The sequence below is a fragment of the Eumetopias jubatus genome, unplaced genomic scaffold, assembly GCF_037043125.1.
Source record: "Eumetopias jubatus isolate StellerSeaLion01/CBP00866 unplaced genomic scaffold, mEumJub1_p1.0 scaffold_14, whole genome shotgun sequence".
Lineage (NCBI taxonomy): Eukaryota > Metazoa > Chordata > Mammalia > Carnivora > Otariidae > Eumetopias > Eumetopias jubatus.
This window is the reverse complement of record NW_028274820.1, coordinates 85875424-85893538: the sequence shown is the minus strand read 5'-3', so window position 1 is coordinate 85893538 and position 18115 is coordinate 85875424. Positions and strand designations below refer to the sequence as shown.

The 18115-nt window shown below is 37.2% G+C and overlaps 1 protein-coding gene across 5 annotated transcripts in view; it reads right to left on the bottom strand.

Annotated features, from left to right (window-relative positions):
- Positions 1-18115, bottom strand: part of NRF1 (nuclear respiratory factor 1) — a 147521-nt gene that overhangs the window by 86974 nt on the left and 42432 nt on the right. For 4 of the 5 annotated variants that reach the window (XM_028104992.1, XM_028104994.1, XM_028104997.1 and 1 more), the window contains exons 2-3: positions 9048-9279; positions 1682-1796 (exon numbers count right to left, since the gene is read on the bottom strand). In XM_028104992.1, the coding sequence (XP_027960793.1) occupies positions 1682-1796; positions 9048-9270 (338 nt within the window). In that variant the 5' untranslated portion in view covers positions 9271-9279. The remainder of the gene's footprint in view (positions 1-1681; positions 1797-9047; positions 9280-18115) is intronic. The other variant, XM_028104993.1, reaches the window with a different exon arrangement.

Sequence of the window (18115 nt, the reverse complement as noted above, 5' to 3'; positions counted from 1 at the left end):
CAATTTGCATCTTATTCAACCTGCCAGCAGCATTTGACAGAGCTGATCACATGCCCTCCTTCTTAAAACACTCTTTGTACTTGGTTTCTAGTGTATTGCTCTCTCTCTCCTTTTTTTTAAAGATTTTATTTATTTATTTGACAGAGAGAGACATAGCGAGAGAGGGAACACAAGCAGAGGGAGTGGGAGAGGGAGATGCAGGCTTCCCCGCAGAGCAGGGAGCCCAATGCGGGGCTCAATCCCAGGACCCTGGGATCACGACCCGAGCCGAAGGCAGACGCTTAACGACTGAGCTACCCAGGCGCCCCTCCAGTGTATTGCTCTCTTGATTTTCCTCCTGATTCACTGGTAGCTTCTTGGACTCCTTTGCTCATTCCTTTCATCTCTCCAACCTCTAAAGGGTAGAATGCTTCAGGCCTCAGTCTGCACTCACTCTCTAGGTGACCTCTTCCAGTCTCACAGTCTTAGACAAGATCTAAGACTTAGTCATTTTCAGCAAGATCTCTCCTTTGAATTCCAGACTCACGTATCAACTGCTTATTGTTTCTCCACTTAATGGTTAAGAGGTATCACAGACCTGACGTGTCCAAAACCAAATTCCTGATTCTGCCCCACCCTCACTCATTCCTATACCTGCTCCTCTCTTCCAGTAAGTGTCATCTCAACCCTTCCAGTAATCAGACCAAAAATCGAGGTCCCCTTCCCTGCTGTTTTTGCTCTCACACCCCACATCCAATCCATCAGTTAATCATGTTGGAGTTGACTTTTGAAATACATCCAGGATGACCACCTCTTACTACCTTTGCTGCTGCGATATTGGTTTTAAGATCCTGTGATTTCTGGCCTGGATTACTACAATAAACTCCTAACTGTTCTCCCTGCTTCCATTCTGGTATATCCAAATTCTACTCTCAACACGGTAGCCTGATGATTTCTCTGAAAACATATATCAGAGCATATCACTGCTTTGGTCAAAAGCCTTCACTGACTTCCCATCTCACTCAGAACAAGAGTCAAAGCCGTTACACCGGACCAATGACCCCATAATGTGGCTCTCTACTACTGCTCTGACTCTATCTCCCGTCATTCTTTCCCTGGCTATTCCTCAAACATGATTATCACATTCATTCCATGCCACTTGTGCAACTTTCCTCTTGCTCTTCTCTCTGCCTGAAAAGCTCTTCCTTTAGACATTAGTCATGCCCCTTTACTTTAGGTCTCCATTCAGAGGTTGCCTGTCAAAGAGGATTTCCCAGACCATCCCTATAAAAAAAGAGAAACTACTATATCCCCCCCAAACCTTTCTTTTCTTTTTTTCCTTACTCCACTTTTTTTCCATAGTACTTATCATCATTTGACACATTACATATGTGTTTATTTTCTTTTTTCCTCCACTGGATTATAAGCTCTTTCAGGGAATTTGTTTTATTCATGGTTATATTCCCAAGGCCTAGAACAATGTCTGGCACAGTGCAGGCATAGAAATTTTCTCTGAATGAAATGATGTGGTATTCTACATCTGTTCTTCCTTTCTAGTTTCATGTGTTTGACTTCACAGGAGTACTTTCAAGTCTAATTCTGCCATCAAGGACTCCGACGGTGTCCTCGGTGCACCTAGTAATGCCTGTCACACCACGAAGTGCTGGAGGAACAGCAACAGCACGGAGAAGGGAGCCCTCACCGAAGCAGGCGTGTTTGCTGTCTCTTCCGGATAGATGGATTAGACTCAAACACGTGAGGCCGTTTCCGCTTCTTTCCTGTTGCCACTGCAGCGGCAGCAGCCATTCCCACGGGACCTGAAACAATAACGTGGGTGCTGAGATCAGGCAAAGCCCGTCAGCTCTACGAGACAGAAAGCAATTAAAGGCACGAGAAAGGTAGCCTTTATTTCCTAATATGTTCTCAGTAAATATAGAATGTTCCTGATATTAACATAGTTCACTATTGTTCAACACAAATCATATTTTCATTTACCAATGAAACTTACAAGGAATCTACAAAGTGACTGACTTAAACACCTCCCTACCATACACTAGCTAAATTTTACATAATGTTGTGTTGTGTTTTGCCAGCATGCCCATACTGCGAAGGCAATATTCTCAGAGGTGCTAAATGAAATCGCAGCATTGAGAGAAAGAGCTTGCCAAAAGAATCACAGATTTCAAATTTCATTTCCATCCCTGTGCCCCTCTTTCCATTACCCCAAGACACTGCCAAGTTAAGGAAGAGAGATAATCACTCATGCTTGGAACTCAAATAGTAACAACAACACCCATAAGAGGAATAGCTGGAAGAATATTATCTTAATTGGAAATTATTTCTTATATATCTGAGAATTGTGCCTAAAATGGAGTTGTTGACCACAAAGTTAAACTGATGAAAGCATGCTGGCAGGAAAGAGATGAAAACTATCCCACTCTAAGGAAAAAATGTTAATAAAAGTTGGTCTGGCTTGCCCTCAAACTAATTATTAAAATAAAGGGTAGACCCTAAGGAATTATTGGAGTCTCTGATTCTGGAATCTCAACATATCAAGGACATTCCTTTTTCTTTTTAAAGCAGATGATCCACTTTTATCCTTATTTGTAAACCATATAAAAGGCTTATATGAAAATTAAGTTTAACTACTCACATTTATACTAGCACATATGTTATATATGGTCTAAGGGGCTCAATTAAAATAAGCCTCCCTGAAAATCTAGACAGACCTCTCTACATGTTATTTAGTAGTATAATCAGTCTGACTTAAATAAACTCCTCTAAAGAGCCCCCAGAGCAAGTCAAAAAATAAATTAATGCTTTTAACCTTCATTTCCATTGTAAATAGCTGCTAGATAAAAAAAATCCTATTGATACATTTTTCCCAGTATTTTATTTTTTGACTGTGATAAGAACACTTAATATATGTGATCTACCATATTAATTTTTTGAGTGTACAATACAGTTAAAGATAGGCACAATGTTGACCAGATCTCTAGAACTTATTTATCTTGCATAACTGAAACTTTATACCTGTTGAAGAGCAACTCTCATTCCCATACCCCAGTTGCTGGCAACCACCCTTCTACCCCTGTTTCTATGAGTTTGACTAGATACCTCATGTAAAGTGGAATCATGCAGTATCTGTCCTTCTCTGTAACTGGCTTCTTTCTCTTGGCATAATGCCCTCAAGGTTCACCCACGTTGTTGCACATGGCAGGATTTCCTTCTTTTTAAAGGCTGGATAATATTCCATTCTATACATATACCACATTTTCTTTACCCATTCATCTGTCAATGGACACGAGTTGCTTCCACATCTTGCCTATTGTGAATAATGAACATGGGAATGTGAATACTCTATGAGATCCTGATTTCAATTCTTTTGAATATGTACCCAGAGGTGAAACTGCTGGATCATAGGGTAGTTCTATTTTTAATTTTTTAAGGAACCTTTATACCGTTTTCCATAAAGACTGCACCATTTTATATTCCCACCAACAGCATGTAAGGGTTCCAATTTCTCCACATCCTTGCTAATATTTATCCTTTGTTGTTGTTTTGATAGAGCCATCCTAACAGATGTCAGATAGCAACTCATTGTGGTTTGGATTTGCATATCCCTGATGATTAGTAATGTGAACATCCTTTTCACAGGCTTCTTGGCCACTTGTACGTCTTCTTTAGGGAGATGTCTACTTAAGTCCTTTGTCCATTTTTTAATTAGCTTATTTGTTTTTATTCTATTGATCTATAAGAGTCCAATATCTTATTACTAAAACTTTCAAATATAGAGCAAAGTTGAAAGAATTTTTTAGTGAACATTCATATATCTACCACTCTACCATAACATTTTACCATATGCATCTATCCATCTTTCTTTTTTATTATTTAAAAAAAATTTTAAATAATCTCTACACCTAACATGGGGCTTGAACTCACAATCCCAAGATCAAGAGTTGCATGCTCTAGTGAGCCAGTCAGGCACCCCATCCATCTTTCTATCCATTCATCAATCCATATCATTTTTTTATTCTGATGCATGTAAACTGCAGTATGAGTCCCCTAAATATTCAGTGGGAATATCATTAGCTAGAGTTCAATACTTCTTTATAATTTTTTCTTTTGAGGCAAAATGTACATATAATGCAATGTACAAATATTAAGTGTACATTCAATTTTGTGTAAGTGTACCATGAATTTTGAAAATGTACTTATGATAACCAATCTCCTATCAAGATATATAACAATACCACAACTACAGAAAGTTCTCTCATGTCTCCTTTCAGTCAGTTCCCACCCAGTCTCTCAAAAGTACCCACAATTCTGATTTTTTCACCCTCGTTTAGCCCTCTCTATTCTAGAACTTGAAATAAATGGAATCATACAGTATATATTCTTTTGTATAAGGTTTCTTTCACTTAGAATAATGTTTTTGAGATTTATCCACACTGTTATATGTGTTAGTAGTTTGTTCCTTTTTATTGATGAGTAATATTCCCGAATATAAATAAATCACAGTTTATCCCTTATCCTATTGATAGACATTTGGGTAATTTCCAGTTTTAGGCTATTATAAATAAAGGTGCTTAATTAATTTATAAATTCAATACAATTCAAATAAAAGTCCCAGCATGGGTTTTTTCTGGAAATTGATAAGCTGATCCTAAAACTTAAATGGAAGTGCAAAAGGCCAAAAATAGCTAGAATAATTGTGAAGAATTTTAAGAATTTAAAAAGGTGCACTCATCCTATCAAATATCAGTAGTTATTATAAAGCTACAGTCATTGAGACAGTACGGAACTGGCTGAAGGATAGACAAGCCAATGCAACGGGATTAAGAGTTCACAAACACCTTCCCTGTGTCAGAAGACAGAGGTGGGAAATGGATGAACTATTAAAAATGTGGTACTGGGACAAATGATCGTATGGGAAAATAATGAAACTAGATCCCTATATCATATACACAAAAATATTATCCAGGTGAATTAAAGAGCTAAATTAAAACAACAAGGAATTTTGTAACTTCTGCAATAAACTGCTGTAGAGTACTTATGAACTCAGGGGTAAGAATTCCTTAAATAAGACTCCAAAAGGATAAACAGTAAGGTAAAAGACTGATAAATTTCACAATAATATAAATTAAAACCTTTATGGACAAAAGAAATAATAAAAAATTGAGGGAAGGAGTGGTCAACAAATTGGGAGAAGATTCTAAATGCAATGTATATTATCAAGAAAAGAACAGTATTAAAAAATATATCAATAACTCTTACAATAAGAAAAAATGACAAACCAACCTGATTGGACAAAGGCATAAAGAGGAAATATGCAAAAGAAGAAAAGCAATAGTCAATAAAAAGTCACTTCAATAGTCTGAATGGCACTCTATCTTGTCTTCCTGCACTGGCTAGAATCTCTAGCTCAGAGATGAGCAAATTAAAAAGACAATGAGATACTATTTCATCAGACTGGCAAAAACAAAAAACGATTGACAATTCCAAATATGGTGAGGACTGGAAGCAACAGGCACTCCAGCATGCTGTGTGGGGATGTAAATTGATACAATGATTTGGAAAGACATTTGGAATATTTAGTAAAGTTGAAAATGTGCCCATCTTTGCCCTCTCATTATCCTCATGGATATACCCTTCAGCAGTGTTTTCAAACTGCAGGTTTCTGTTCTTTGGTGGTTCATGAGTAGCTTTTGTTTTTTAATAAAATGGAATAAAGTGAAAGACACTAGAACATATCAGTGGGTGTGTCATGGCAGAAGGGTAAGTATTACTCCATGAGAAATTGTTATTCCAGTTATATGTGCATTCATTTATCCCAGACCACAATGTAAAATGTATCACTATGGGAAATGTCAAGAGTTTGAAAACCAATGCCAAAAGAAACTCCCACAATTTGCACAAGAAAAGATAAAATAATCTTCATTTGCAGTTATTGTAATAGGAAAAACTTATAAACAGCCTAAGTGCTATACCAATATATGTCATTTTCAGATAATGAATGGAATACCAAATCACACTTAAAATAAAAATATACTGCCACATTATCAACATGAATGAATCTCAAAAAAATAATACTGAATGAGATAAACAATGTTACAGAGAGATAGGATTAGAGTGTTATCATTTTTATAAACTTTAAAACATGCCAAACAATGCTAAGTATTATTTATTGATACATACATATACAGCAGAAATAAAAGAAGTGCATGAGAATGATAAAGATCAAATTTAGGATAGTGATTACCTCAGTGGAGGGAGGGAAGAGAATAGGATTAGAAAAGCAGCAATCTCCTTCCCTTCCCTCTCCATTCACCTATTTCCTCCAGAGTATTCAGTGCTTTTTGAAATTATTTTACTTTATTATTTGTACCCTTCTCCCCACCACTGGTCTGTAAGCTACATTAGGAGCAAGCTCTTTCCTGTCTTGTTCGTAGTATTTATATACAGTGATATAGAGCATACAGTAATTCCTCAATAGTTGTTGAATGATTAAATGGTAAATCATTTCTACCAGCTGGGTCTCAGTTTCCATATCTGCCACGTGAAAATGTTAGATTAAAGTCCTTTCCTAATGTTAACACTATGACAGTGCAGTACAGTAATACAGCAAAACTATGTCTCAAAAGCATCTCTCTTCCTAGGAAAGCGGTTGACCTGCATTCATTATGTTAGGATGCCCTCTTCTGGGAAGTATAAATATTTCAAAAAGGTATTTTACAAACATCTCAAATGTGTTCTGCCACTGAGCCTTATTTTAAATTCACAATTCCAGAAATACACAGTGGATTATAACTGAAAGTAATAAGGTTGTTTTTCATCACATTTGTCTTCTTTTCCTTAAATACAGCACATACTAAAAAAAGATGAAGTATTTTGGTCATTCCTGATAACTGATTTACTGTCCAACTTTCCCTAAATATCTTCTAAGATCAATGTTCCTTATACAATATTAAACCCATCCAGGCATGGTTTACATGGAGTCTTCCCCATAATGCTAAGTATACAATGTAAATAGCAAAGGAATGGTACAAAATACAGCCCAGCTTTAAGTCATTTAGTGGCCCAGAAAAATCTCAAACCTTAAATTGGATTAAGATAATCCAGGATTGCTAGTGTCCTCAGGCATCTGGCAGAAGCAAACAAAAATCCTCTCTAGAGGACAATAATACTATTCTAGACCCCAAATTATTTCTAAAAATAAACTTCCAAACACACCATCCAGCATTCATTTAAATATAACCAATACATGAAGAGAAAAACTAACATAAACAAGAAATAGCACTAACAACATATAACAGAAAAAGACCCATAGGCACCTCAGAGAGAATTACCAAATGTATTGTAAAATCATGATGCTTACTTCACTCCCAAAGGTTTAAAAAACTTTTTTTTCTACTACAATTGGAAACTATAATAGTACAAATTTGGGAGGGAAAAACATAATAGAAATTCTAAAACAAAAAAAAAAAGAAACTTAACTATTACTAAAATTAGTACCTCAGTAGACAGATTTAAATCACCTCAGACACAGTTGGTGAGAAAAATTAATAAACTGGAAGACAGTTTGAAGAAACTACATAGAGTGAAGCATAAAGAGACAAAATGATGGTAATATAGAATAGAGGGTAAGAGACATAAAGGATTCAATGAGGAAAACTAACATATTTAATTGGAGTCACAGAAGGAAAAGATGGAATGAAGCAGAAGCAAAACTGAAGCAAAATCTAGTGACTAAGGGGAGCCTGGGTGGCTGGCTCAGTGGGTCAAGCGTCTGCCTTCAGCTCAGGTCATGATCCCAGGGTCCTGGAATCGAGCTCCACATCAGGCTCCCTGATCAATGGGGAGTCTGCTTCTCCTTCTCCCTCTGCCCCTCCCCCCTTCTTGTGCATGCTCTCGCTCTCTCAAATAAATAAAAAGAATCTTAAAAAAAAAAAGATCTAGTGACTAAGATTTTCCAGAATTGATGAAAGACATCAATCCACAGATTCAAGACGTTCAAAGAATCCTAAACAGAATAAATGAGAAGTCCAAAGCCAGATGTATCACAAAAACTGAAGACGGAAAAACAAACAAAAAACTTAAGACAGAGAAAATCTTAATAACATTTGGAGGAGGGACCTATGTGGGAGATAACCTTCAAAGGAGCAACTGTTAGAATGAAACAGCTGAATTCTGAAAAGCAATTTGTGGGAACAGTATCTTCAATATGAGGGGGAAAAAAATAAGTGCCAACCTAAAATTCTATACCCAGGGGGAACATCCTTTGAGATTGAAAGTTAAATAAAAACATTCTCAGACAATGAAAAACTGAGAGACTTCCATGCTGAAGGAAATATTAAATGTTATCTTTACATAGAAGAAAAATTCTCAGAAGACAAGCTGGATATAAAGGAAAAAATGAATATTAAGTATAAAACAAAAATAATGTCTTGTATGGCTTAAAATATACAAAGAATTAATACACAGAATAACAATAGCATATAGGTCAGAAGCAGGAGAATAAAATTCAAGTGTTCTAAGAAACTTGCATTATCCCTTTAAAAGGACAAAAGTACCAATTACAGAAGACTTTGAAATAAGTTAAGGATGTATTAAAATTTCTGGGGTACCACTAATAGTAAAAGTGTGTATAACTTCCAAACGAACAAGAAAAAAAAAATTAAAAACTTCTCAGTCCCTCTAAAACACAAAGGAAAAGTAAATACAGAGTAAGTGGGATGAAGAGAAAGAAAGCATATTGTAAACATGATAAATTTAAACCTAAATATACCAGTGGTTACATTTACTGTAAATGGACTAAATGTTTTAGTAAGAAGTCAAAAGATTGTTAGAATGGAGGAAAAAAACAAAACCAAAGTCATATCATTAATAGTATGCCATTCTAGATCTTAAGTCTCAGTAGAATACAGGCATAAGCTGTAAATGCAAGGCTTAAAAAATCATGAAAATGTGATATATGTGAGAATGCCTGCATTCTAGGCCCTTGCAGATATGCACAATACCAGAGGTTAAGAAAAAAAATGAAGAGCTTCTGATCCAAACAGTATTACCTGCAGCAGCTAGATGGGCTGTTACCTCATCAGCCGCTGTGGAGTTGAGTATGTCTGAATCATCGTAAGAGGTGTCCTCAGGAGAAGAAGGTGAGTCTTCATCAGCACTCAGCATACTGTGCTCAGTGTAGGTGGCCACATGGACCTGCTGTACTTGTTGGGCAACTGCATGGGCTTCTATGGTAGCCATGTGTTCGGTTTGGGTCACTCCGTGCTCCTCCATGAAGATCTACTGTCAGAAGAAAAGGCAAAGGAACAAAATTCAGTGTGTAGTGTAACACAATTCTTAAACGAAGCAATGTTTTCCTCAAGAGCAGAGGAAGCCTACGATTCCACTACATACCTCACCACACCAAGTCACAGGAAATGGATAGCACCATTCAAGTATGATCCAAAAATGGAAGAACATTTTCCTTACGTAAAACCATTTTGATAGAAATTCACCGAGCTAATTTTATATGTCAGGCCACAAGACAATAAATACCCTTCATATTACATATAACAATAAAAAAGATACTTTAAAGATCTCAGTGATGTGCATTTGACATCGTAGACATAAAAACCCTCAGTAAGTAATGAGATAGATAACATTTTCTTTGTATTTCACAGACAATCGGAAGTTAAGCTTTATTTTTTCCAAAACTACAATCACTTAAATTGGTTTTTCTGCTTATAAAACTGTGCCTCTTATAAATCCTGATATGATACATATGATGCAGTAACTTGTAAAGTAGTAAGATAAAGGTCTGCTCTTCTACTGCACTTATTATCTATCCCCTCATCCCCCTCAACCTACAGAAGTGTATTATCCTTAAAAAATTTTTTTGAAGCATACATACATACATACATAAAATTAAAAAAAACCAACAACAACAGGTTCATATGCAGGGCGCCTGGGGGGCTCAGTTGGTTAAACATCTGCCTTCAGCTTGGGTCGCAATCTCGGGGTCCTGGGATAGAGCCCCACATCAGGCTCCCAGCTCAGCACGGAGTCTGCTTCTCCCTTTCCCTCTGCCCCTCGCCCTTCCCATTCTTTCTCTATCTCTCTCTCATAAGTAAATAGAACCTCTTAAAAAAAAAAAAAGGTTCATATTAACATATTATTTTATAATTTGCTTTTTTCATATTATAATCTATCTAGACATTCTGACATGTCAAAACATACAGATCTTCCTAAACAGCTGCAGTATACTTCATTGTATGGATGTACTGTAATTATGTAACCAATCACCTACTGATACATAGCAAGGCTGCTTTCAAATTTTTGCCATTATACACATCAGTGCAGTGAATATCCTTGTATATAAAATTTTGCATATAATATTCAATAAACTCAATAAAATGAAAATATTACCATATGATCCAGCATTTATACCTAGAAGAACTGAAAGCAGGGTCTCAAAGGGTTACTTGTACACCCATGTTCATAGCAGAATTATTCACAATAGCCAGAAAGGTGGAAGCAACCCAACTATCCACTAATCGATAAATGCGTAAACAAGGGCGCCTGGGTGGCTCAGTCGTTAAGTGTCTGCCTTCGGCTCAGGTCATGATCCCAGGGTCCTGGGATCGAGTCCCACATCGGGCTCCCTGCTCAGCAGGAAGCCTGCTTCTCCCTCTCCCACTCCCCCTGCTTGTGTTCCTGCTCTCGCTGTCTCTCTCTGTCAAATAAATAAATAAAATCTTTAAAAAAAAAATAAATGCGTAAACAAAATGTGGATATATCTACAATAAAATAGTATTCAGCCTTTAAAAAGAAGGAATACAGGGGCAGTTGGGTGGCTCAGATGGTTAAGTGTCTGCCCCAGGTCATGATCCCAGGGGATCAAGCTCCACATCCCTGCTAAGCAGGGAGCCTGCTTCTCCCTCTCCCTCTCTCAAATAAATAAATAAAATCTAAAGAAATAATAATAATAATATAAACTTAGAGAAGAACTTACTTGACTCAATTTTTAAAAATCTATAAGAAAAATTGGGGCACCTGGGTGGCTCAGTCGGTTAAGCATGTGACTCATGGTTTCAGCTCAGGTTGTATCTCAGGGTCATGAAATCAAGCCCTGTGGCAGGCTCCACGCTCAGCGGGGAGTCTGCTTGAGATTCTCTCTCTGCCCCTCCCCGCACTCATGCTCCCTCTCTCCAAAATTAAGAAAAAAAAAATCAATAAAAAATCTACACCTAGCATCATATTTAATGCCAAGAAACTAGAAGCTTTCCTGCTAAGTCAGGAATAAGGCAACTCCTTTTCCACTCCTTTTCAACATTGTACTAGAAGTCCTAGCTAGTCCAGTAAGACAAGAAAAGGAAATAAAAGGCATACTGATTGGGAAGGAAAAATAAAACAAAAACCCTGTATTTGTTCAAGATGACATGATTGTCTGTCTATATAGGAAATCCAAAAGAATCAAAAAACCTCCTGAAACTAATAAGTGATTATAGCAATGTTGCAGGATACAAAGTTCACATACAAAAATCAATTGCTTTATACCAGCAAACAGAATTTGAATTTAAAACACAAGGCCATTTACATTAGCAAGCAAAAAACTAGACTACTTAAGTATAAATCTAACAAAATACTGACGAGATCTATACAAGGAAAACTACAAAACTCTGATGAAAGAAATCAAAGAAGAACTAAATAACAGTAACAAGATTCATGTTCATGGATAGGAAGACTCAATATTGTCAAGATATCCTAACTTGATCCATAGATTCAATGTAATCCCAATTGAAATCCCAGCAAGTTTATTTTATGGAAATCAACAAACTGATTTTAAAGTTTATATGGAGAGGCAAAAGACCCAGAACAGTAAAGACAACATTGAAGGAGAGTAACAAAGCTGGAAGATTGATATTACTCTACTTCCAGACTTACTATAAACCTACAGTAAGGCAGTGTGGTGTTGGTAAAAGAACACACAGATCAATGGAACAGAACAGAGAGACCAAAAATAGATCCCCATAAATGCAGTCAACTGATCTTTGACAAAGAAGCAAAAGCACTACAATGGAGCCAAAAAGAAATCTTCTCAACAAACAGTGCTAGCACAAGTGGACATCACATACCAAAAATGAATCTAGACAGACTTTACACACTTCCAAAAATTAACTCAAAATGGATCATAGACCTAAATGTAAAATTCAAAACTATAAAACTCCTAGAAGAGAACACTGGAGAAAATTTAGATGACCTTTGCTATGGTGATAACTTTTTAGAGACAACATCAAATGCCTGATCTATGAAAGAAATAGTTAACTGAGAAGCTGGACATCATTAAAAACTTCTGCTCTATGAAAGATACTCTCGGGGTGCCTAGCTGGCTCAGTTGGCTAGGTGTCTGACTTCGGCTCAGGTCATGATCTTGGGGTCCTGGGATTACTGTAAAACTCTCCCTTTCCTTCTTTGAAAACTTCTAAAATCCTTGGTTTCTCTGAGTGATTGTTTTCTTTCCCGGATCCCTACCCCCTCCCCTCAGCCACCCCAGAGTTTGACTGCTTTAAGCCCCATTCTGTTGTCTTTGTTCTTCAGGCAAACTGGTTCTTTGTAAATGACCAAATTTTCACCTTTTGGAAGCTCTTGATTTCTATTTTATATTCTTGTGCTGTTTCCAATTTTTTTTTCTTTTAACTTTTAATTCTCCCTTGTCATTCTCACACCACTATACATATCACAACTCATCCTTCTAACTCTGATTTTTAACTTTGGGACTATTCAGTTATCTCAGGGAGTATTCTGTATTTCAAAATAAAATTCACTTTAATTACAAAATAAAACAACCGCATGATGCCTCAAATCCAAAAAGATTAGGAATCACTCAGCTATCATTTCACTCCCCAACCCCTTTTCCACACTTTCTCTTCTGCTTGAGGTCATCTCCCCAGCCCTGTATCTCTGTGTGGCGTAACATGACATGACAGTTTCTTCAAATGGAGCTTTGGAAGATTTACCTTGTAAAACAGTATTATTTAAAAGAGGAAAAAATAAAGAAAACACGACAGAACGTTAATATTTGGGAAATGTGGGTAATGAGAGTTCTTTATACTATTTTTGTAACTTTTCTAAAAGTCTAAAATTATATCAAAATAAACTTTTTTCTTTTTTTTTTTAAAGAAAGGTATCTGATAAGGTTTCTTCCATAGCCTATGTTTGATGTATTTCAGAATATTCAAGGGACTATATCTTACCCCCCAGATTTGTACATATCTGAAATGCAATTTTAGGGACGCGTGGGTAGCTCAGCCGTTAAGCATCTGCCTTCAGCTCAGGTCATGATCCCAGGGTCCTGGGATTGAGCCCCACATCAGGCTCCCGGCTCGGCAGGAAGCCTGCTTCTCCCTCTCCCACTCTCCCTGCTTGTGTTCCTGTTCTCACTAACTCTCTCTGTCAAATAAATAAATAAAATCTTTAAAAATAAAATGCAATTTTAACACACTATTTAAGTTGCACAATTAAACACAATATATGAGAGGAAAACACCATGAAAATACTGTTTTTCCATCCATTTCACGGTTCTTCTAGTGTAAGAGACAAACTACTTAGGGCATTTTAAAATTCTGGGTACTCCAAAATTGTTTTTAAATGATTTGGGATTAGATGGCATCTAACTGCTTTTCAAAGGGATCTGTCTGCTATACACTTGGTATAGTGGATTTCCATTCTTTCCTGCAGAATGCGGTTCGCGGCAGAAATCAATAGGGCTGTCTGTTTCACCGGCCTGTCATTTGTGCCCAGTGCCTCATCTCTTTCTACCTCTCTTCCCATCCCACCCTTCAACCTCTCTAACTACTTTTACTCAGCACTCTGTAAAAAAGCAAAGGCAAAGGTATTTCAGACTTCTTTGAACCAGTGGGATACTTAATAAATGATGCTTTCAATGTTTTCATAAAATAATACATAAAATAGGTTGTTTAAAGCCAGATATTGCTGGCATACACATATTGCTGGAGATCTTCATAACCACCCGCCCACTCATTTCTAGTAGAGCATTTTCACTTTCATCCATGAGCAGTCAGATTCTGTGGACAGCAAAACTGGGAGGAACTGCTAATAATTGAAAACATATTAGATAGTAACAATTTTTAAAAACAGCAGACTATTATCAGATATCCAGGAAGCCTAGGACAAGTTACTTAACCTCTGAGTCTCAATTTCAACATTTGTTTTTAAATGAAAAGAAAATGATAGTACCTGTGCTCAAAGAATATGAGGATTAAATGAGATCATCCAGATAAAGTGAGAAACACAATGCCTGGCACATAAATGCTCAATGTTAATTATGATGATGATGATGCCAGAATTCCTAGGTCTTTATGGTCCTATCCTTCTTGACTCACTACCTGACTAGTCTTGCAAGGACTGGGTCTCAATTTCTTCATCTTTCAATTAGGCAACCAGCTCTAAGAATATGGTTTTCTTAACTGTATGCAAAAGGTTTTGAGCCAGGCATCTAAAAAGCCCTTCCTTTATTATATTAACTCTGGCAACTGAGATACTGTTCTCCTGGACATAAAATAAGGAGACTATAGAGCACCCACAATTCTAGCATAATTTCGTGATAATGCACAAATGGAGAGCCAGCAGATGGACCCAACTGTGACCCCTCCGAACAGATGTGAGAAGCAAGGTGAAAGCAACCTGTCACTCTAAATACCAATCCAAATGAAAAGGCATGCCTGGAGCCAGTGATGTTCAGCAGATCAGTCAACACTCCATTCAAAAAATTCACTCCCCAAAATAATAACATAGCATTTAATAAGTTTATTAAAACCTTTTTCTTAGCCTGGATCATCACGGGGGAGGGGGCAGGCACAACATGTTCTTTATCTATAGATTTGTCTTTATTATATAAACTATCATGGCTTGGGGAGGGGCGGTTTGGTACAGAGGAGTTCCTGCTCTTGCCATTCTGGGCCAGTAAGGGCAGGACTGAAAGGTAATGAAGAGGGCACAAAACAGGGATTTGCCTATCTCCCAGCACCCTGGTAGCTGTAGTCAGTAATTCCTAGGAAGCTACTGGAATTTGGATGACATGTCCAACAGAGTTCAATGTAATCTAATCCACACATAATGGATAAGATTAAGTGTACAGTACTTTATTTTTTTTAAAGATTTTATTTATTTATTTATGAGAGACAGAGAGAGGGAGGGAGAGAGAGAGAGAGAGAGAGAGAGAGAGAGAGGCAGAGGGAGAAGCAGGCTCCCAAGGAGCAGGGAGCCCAATGCGGGACTCGATCCCAGGACTCCGGGATCATGTCCTGAGCCGAAGGCAGACGCTTAACCATCTGAGCCACCCAGGCACCCAAGTGTACAGTATTTTAAAAATCAAAGTAGGAAGGGCAGGCTGGGAAATCTAATCAAGGTATAAATAAATGTAAAGGCAAGCACTAGACTAATCAATAGCATTATCATATCAAAAGAAGAACTGCAAGAACCGCCTGAGGGAAAGTCTCAGAGCAAGACTGTGTCTACTGTCCAAACCAGGGACAGGAAAACCAAGAGGCTCAACTATATTCCCAGACAAGTCCAGAATCGAAACTTCATAACTAGGATAGAAATTTCACTCAACAGAAGAGCCTTTCTCAAAAAAGTCTAAAGTTAACGACAGGATTTGATTCTTGGAGGAATGCAGAGTAATGGATCAAAATCTCAACACAGCAGGAAGAAAAAAATTGCACAAGAAAGTCAAGGTGAAAATAGAAGCAAGGGTAAAATGTAGCTTAATTCTGAGTAATAAATGGAGCTTAAGACAAGAAGAATCCATTTGACCCTCCTAGGAATATTCTCTTTCAAATAGCCCACGGGTGATATTGGACTTGGAAAAAAATATCCTCCCACACCACTGGGCTCTCCAAAGGAAAAATAAATAAATAAATAAAGCCACAGTCATGTAGGCAGTTTGTTTTCCATAAAACAGAAAATTAAACATAGGTAAAAATACAGGAAATTAAATATAGTACAAAACAGAAGGTAAAGGTTATGAAACTCGACAAGGTGAAAACACAGATAAAGAAGAGAGACATGAGGTGGGAGAAGGGGTGGGGGAGTGGAGGAATGGCCAGGAACATCGACATCCTATCTTCACCGCAGTGAGGGAGTCAGGAGACACTATCAAGAGCTGAAGGAAGAACTCAGTAGGACAATGTAACCATCAAAAATAGAGCAGAATGGAGAAAATGCTGTGAGGTAATCCTTACACAGAAGAAAGTAAAAAATGCCCACGTTTGATAAATAATTATCCAGAGTTATGGAGGAATTATTGCTTAATACCATAAACAAAATAGTTAAACTATAAACAAAAACAGTTAACTGTCTCTGAAAAGTAGGACTGGGGTAGGGAAGAGTGTGACAAAGGCCACTGATTTTTATTATAAATCCTTCTACTTGATTTTTTATCATATGAGTGTATACTTTGACTTCTACCAAACTAGACTTCAAAAACAAATTAACTACAATATTGCCTTCCAAATTGAGCCTTTGAAATATTTAAGTGACATACTGGAACAAACTGTCACTAGAAAAATCAAATTCCTATCTTATGCTAAGAATCAAGAGAACAGCACAGTTCAAGTTTAGAAATCATCTTGCCTTGTGTAAGACTAACTTCCTCATTGGGAGCATGAAAGTAACAAAATTTTTTATGACTGCATGTATGTATTGCATGTATTTTCTGTATGTATTTGTTCTTTTTAATTCTGATATGCTGATAAAATTTGTAAATATTCATTAATATTAATAACAGCCCAAGAATCCAGCTAATAATAGTGCTTTTATAGAATATGTGAGAAAAACAAGCTTTACCACACAACGTCACAATGATTTAAGGATGAGTAACCACAGTACTAAGAAAACAATACTGTAAGCTCATTGAAGGCAGGGCTTGGTTCCATCAAGTCTTTATGAATAGTTGTTATTATAATTTGCTCTTTAATAAATGTTTGGGGGTAACTGGTTTGCATATTTTAATTACTAAGCTAAATCCAGGCATTACAGTTTCTGTAATTTCCCTATAAGGTTGCCCTGGCTATTCATCTCGTCTCTCACTTCCAAATGCTCTCTTCTATACTTGTTCTGATGTGCTCTTGACCCAGCTCTGGGCTGGGTCAGTCAACCTTTACCAGATTTGCCTGCCAGTTTCCTGTTAGGTTTTACTGAAGGGAGGCAACAGCATAAATTGAGAAGAGAGAGGGAGAAGAATTTCCTTGCTATTCTCATTCCTATCAGTGTTGCTCCAACAAAGAGGCCAAACCTTTCTCCCAACTCCAGCTGTGCCCCTTCTTCTCTGGTGGTGGAGCACCAGCTGCCTGGTATCCCACTCAGAGATCCAGTTACCAGCTGTGTGGGGGCCCCTCTGAGCTCCTAGAATCTTCTCTTCTGTTCCCCCAGCCCTAGGGGTGGTGGCTGCTTCCCATAATTATTAATATCCGGATTACCTCGGTGTCTGCTTTTTGCCCCTTCAGTCTTCCAATATCCGTGTAACCCACTCCCAGAATGAAATCCTCTGAAATATCTCCTATGGTTTACTAGGCCTTCATTGATACAAAGAGAAGAAAATATGTACCCTCATCAGAAATAATTCATAGGGTCCTGGTAAGAAGCAAAAGTTTATTTTGACTTGTACAAGTCAAGATAATGAAATGTATTTTATACTGTCAATAAAGTAGATTCTAAGGACTTTTTTTTGTAAGTCCACCACTAGGGTTTGTATTTCCATACACTGATAGAAGTTGAATTCAAAATCTTGAGTCTGATGAATCATTAAAAAAAGGCTGGGTTAGAGATTATAATATGAACCATGAAGAGAGAAATGGGAGCCTTACAAGTAAGAAGAGGGTATAGACAGAAAGGGAGGTAGGAGATATAAATACAAACTTTTATCTGTTTGAGTGTATCCTACCTATTTTTTTTTTAATTTTTAGTAAGCTCTATGCCCAATGTGGGGCTTGAACTCAGGACCCTGAGATCAAGAGGCGCATGCTCTATGGATTAAGCCAGCCAGGCGCCCCATCTTACTTATCCTTTTTTTTTTTTTAAAGATTTTATTTATTTATTTGAGAGAGAGAATGAGAGACAG